Below are 4,189 nucleotides of genomic sequence, written 5' to 3'. Positions count from 1 at the left end.
AGGGAAGAAAGAACTGGCTAAAAGGGAAGTGAAATTACAGGGAGGAAAGGAAAGAATGTAAAACAAGAGAGCAGAGGGAGGAGTGAACTGGAAGACTGCAAGCAGGCAGAGGAAGGCAAAGGGGGAAAATCAGGAGCAAGTAAAGGGGCTGGTAGAAGGAAAAATATTGGAGGAAGAGGTGAGTAGAAGGAGGAAGTCAGAAGAGGCCAGAGTGGTAGGAAATGGGGTGAAGAAAGGTGGACACAAAGAAAGAAGTGAAGTGCACTAAGGGCAGAGGGAAAAAAGCAGAGCCCAGATGGAAGAGGAATTCCCAGGGAGGAGGGGATGGATGAGGGTAGAGAGAGGAATGTAGGGAATAGAATGTGATGTCATAAATAGGGAGGGCGGAGGCAGTAGGGCATAGACAGCAGGAGAACCCCTGGAGGTAGAAAGAACACAGGACAGAAAGGAAGAAAGCTAATGGGGGAACTGATCACAGGTAGGAGGGGAAAAGGGCAGTGGCAGAGGAGGAGGAGAAGATGGAGAATGATAAGAGTGAAGAACAAAGGAGAGCACAAGGTATAGAGGACATGAACAGGGCTGAGGGAGGAGGAGGAGGAGGAAGAAAGAAGTGCAGTAATGGCTCTTGAGGTTATAGGGCAGAAGAAGGAAGGGGTGCTAGGGATTATGGAAATGGAGGAAAGCAGAGTGGAGTCAGAAAGGTTAGGAGAAGAATAGAGGGAGTTGAGGACAGAGGACTAGTGGCAGAGGTCAGAGGAAAGCAGAAAAGAAGAAGGAGGAATAGGCAGTGTTAAGAGGTCAGAAGGACAAGAGAAGTAGTTGGAGGAAGAAATCAAGGAAGAGGTGAGAGAGGAGAGTAGAAGGCAGGCAGCTTGAAGAGGGCATATTGAGAATGAGACCAGAGGGAAGATGTAGGAAAGAAGAAGATACATGTCCAAGGGAACATAACAATGATGTAATAATACATTGTTGTCTAATTGCCTGTTCAAAGAATGAAATCTGATGTAACAGTTTGCTTGTCCTGTAACTGCTGACTATCTGAAGGCAAGAAGCTGGTATCATCTTGAAAGGCTTTGGGATTGTCAGATGTTGGCAAAGCGTAAGATTTTGGTTAACAGCCTGAAAGAGACTAATAATAGTGGTGGATGCTTAAAACAGGGACAAGGAAGTAGCTTTCAGCAGGTTACTAATGCAAATCTAACATGTCATTTAATGAAGAAATTTTGAAAAAATATCTCCTTGAATCAGGGATAATTACTGAAATTAATGATGAGTTCATATATATAATTTTGTCATCATTAAGGGAAATAGTGAGACAAGTAAACGATCTAGATAGGTTTACTCAATATGTGCTTGGAAAACTTGATAAAGAGATCCATGACCTATCTTTTAAACTTAAGATTTAACGAGAAAATATAATTCAGTTAACTAAAGTTGTTCACAAAATTCCAAATGGCATGTTATCTATACAAATTTGGAAATCAAGAAAGACTTTTTCGAAGATAACTACTAAAACACAGCAAGTATACTCATGCACATCATTACCCATTAAAATCTTTGAAAAAAACCATGCTAATTTACCAATACCACTTCTTACAGTGTCCGGATATCTCAAAAATTACTTGGAAGATTCAAATTGTTATTGTGATTCCTTCCACTCATGCTTATATTATTCAAAATGTTTTAACAATAACGTATCTATGAATAAAGGGCAAACAAGTGAGAAGAAACACATACAGAACCAAAATATCAACCATGCTGGTGATTTCAAAAATGTGCTACAGTGTCAACTCTTGAAAGAACATATCCCTGTGGATCACATTCCAGCCTCTGGTAATGAGGAATCTCATTCATACTTAGATCAATATGATGGTGGCTCTTCCTCCTATATTTTCCAATCAAATAGAAACAAGTGTCAAGGAAGATATGCAGCAAACGACTTACCTGATGTGCAGGACCATTTCTACCACTGTATTGGGCATGTGAGCAAGTCACAGCCTCGTGTCCTTTATGGGATTGGTAAGGGGGGTGTGGTGCTTAGGCAAGGACCAACTCTGGCTCATTACAAATCCAATGTATTTGTCAACCCACTGGCACCAGAAGCACCACCATTACCATCTGATTGGCTCATCCAACTTATCAGTTCTAAACGACCATCTGCTCATGGAGTTGTAAGCTCAAGAAGATCAAGAGGAACATCTTCCTTACTTGTTTTGGAAAGAACTACAACATTACCACCTGCTTCCTCAAAGAGTAATCCTAACATAGATCTAATAATGCTACCTGAAGTTGAGTTTACTGCCACATCAGAATCACTTGAATATTATGAACTACAAAAACAAGGTGGTCTAAATCCACAGGGTCTGAATCAGGAGATCGCTCTACTTGTACATCCTTCAGTAATTCCACTAAAAAATCAGTCATGGGATTCAATTGTGGATCTTATTGACTCTTCTTTAGTTTTGAACACACAATCCATAAAGTCTTCTTTTCCAAAGTCACCAAGATCTCCATCAAAATCAAACTCTGAACATGGATCACTATCACCAAATCCAGTTGCAAATACATCAAGGATTTCTACTACCCAATCACCAAGATCTTACAGGGTACCTTGTTGTTTTTCTTCAGTACCTGCCTCACAGAGTCCCAAACCACAAATAACTTTAAATCCATTACCAGAGCATTCAGTGAGTCACTTAATAAAACTTATTGAGGCACAGTCAAAGTTACCCATGACACTTTCAAAAAGACAATTACATCCACCACAAGCAAAACTATCAAGTTTCACCTTGAGTGAAGTTTCCACTCTACAGTCATCGTTGTCTTCTATGAAATCATCTATTTCAGGCCAGAGAGCTCTAAAAATAAGGCAGTATACAATAGAGTCAGCATATGCCAGTATCATGCAAACCCCTTCAAGCCTGCCAATAATGACCAAACCAAGAAATGAATTGATGGAAGAAATCAGAAAAGGCATTAAACTTCACAAAACTCAACCAAGACCTGAAAATGAGGATCTTGAAAATGGAGCAGAAATGATCCGGGTTCGTCGTAAAGCGATGGGGTATCATTCAGAAAAATCGGATAGCGAAACTGAATGGATTGAATAAACAAAGAAGCCATGAAGAGTAAAATTAATTTGTTGTCTTTTTACATTTAAGTCATTTTTCATGTTTTAATATTTCCTCTATAATTACCTACCCCAAAGTACACACACAAAAACACACTGTTAATGTTAAAATAAAACATTGTAGAGCAAATCCTATCAACACAGTGTAAAACATGATCAAGAATCTAGAAAATATTTCTGTATGTTGTCTGATGTTAAAATATTTATTTGCAACATGAAAGCAATTACTGTGAAACAAACTATTCTGTGACACATAAAAGTTCAATATAATTTTTATTTATTTGGAATGGTGTTGGGGCACAAGCCACATGTGATTAGATAGCAGATGACAATATGCTCAAGTTGGTTCTTTCCTTCCACAACATGAGTCCCAGGGAAGAAATTACTTTCTTCACAGCAGACACCTTGATCAGTGAGCCAACTTGCCATCCCAAAGTAATGTGATAATATAGCCAACATTTAGAAGGGAATATAAAAGACATATAGATAGTTCCCTTTTAAGGAAAACAGGGTAAAAATGTTACAGGCCATAATCATAAAGTAATAACATCTGAAGATATACAACTATACCATTGAAAATATATGCAAGCCCAACAAACCAAAGTATAACAAAAATTTATTGTAAGAGCTGAGATATTTAGTAATTATGACACCCTTGAGCAGTATTGGGAGTTAAGATCCAGGTTTTGTGCTATGTTTAGGACAGTGACTCCTTCATGTATATTTGTATATTTTTAATTACTAAGTCAAATCAAACTACTTGGAGAATTTCATCTACATAGCAGCTTTCTGTGGTTATGCATAGCTGCTATGTGTTCATGACTGCATTGGTATCTTAGTTACTATTCTATTGCTATGAAGAGACACTATGGCCAGGGCAATTTATAGAAGCAGCAGTTAATTGGGAACATGCTTTTAGTTTCAGAGTGTGAGTCCATAATCATCACGGTAGAGAGCATGGCATCAGTCAGATAGGCATGGTGTTAGAGCAGCAGCTGAAAGCTTACATCTGATCCACAGGGCCTGGCAGAAATAGACTGGGCCTGGCTCAGGGTTTTC

At 38.8% G+C, this 4,189-nt stretch overlaps 1 protein-coding gene across 1 annotated transcript; it reads left to right on the top strand.

The window, feature by feature from the left end:
* The first annotated feature begins 428 nt into the window (after positions 1-428).
* Positions 429-3,130, top strand: Gm732 (predicted gene 732). The gene is made up of 2 exons (NM_001033252.2): positions 429-558; positions 1,600-3,130. Exons 1-2 carry the CDS (start codon positions 519-521, stop codon positions 3,108-3,110), a joined length of 1,551 nt encoding a protein of 516 aa, NP_001028424.1. The 5' UTR covers positions 429-518; the 3' UTR covers positions 3,111-3,130.
* The last annotated feature ends 1,059 nt before the right edge of the window (positions 3,131-4,189 follow it).

The sequence above is a fragment of the Mus musculus genome, chromosome X (genome assembly GCF_000001635.26).
Source record: "Mus musculus strain C57BL/6J chromosome X, GRCm38.p6 C57BL/6J".
Classification (NCBI taxonomy): domain Eukaryota; kingdom Metazoa; phylum Chordata; class Mammalia; order Rodentia; family Muridae; genus Mus; species Mus musculus.
The sequence above is the reverse complement of the archived record's forward strand: the minus strand, read 5'-3'. Positions and strand labels throughout refer to the sequence as shown.

What these genes read in the sequence shown, in the direction of transcription:
- Gm732 (NM_001033252.2), top strand. Translation starts at nt 519, where the DNA reads ATGGAGAATGATAAGAGTGAAGAACAAAGGAGAGCACAAG. An exon ending in AGAACAAAGGAGAGCACAAG is followed by an intron (nt 559 to 1,599) that starts GTATAGAGGACA and finishes CACTTCTTACAG; the next exon opens with TGTCCGGATATCTCAAAAAT.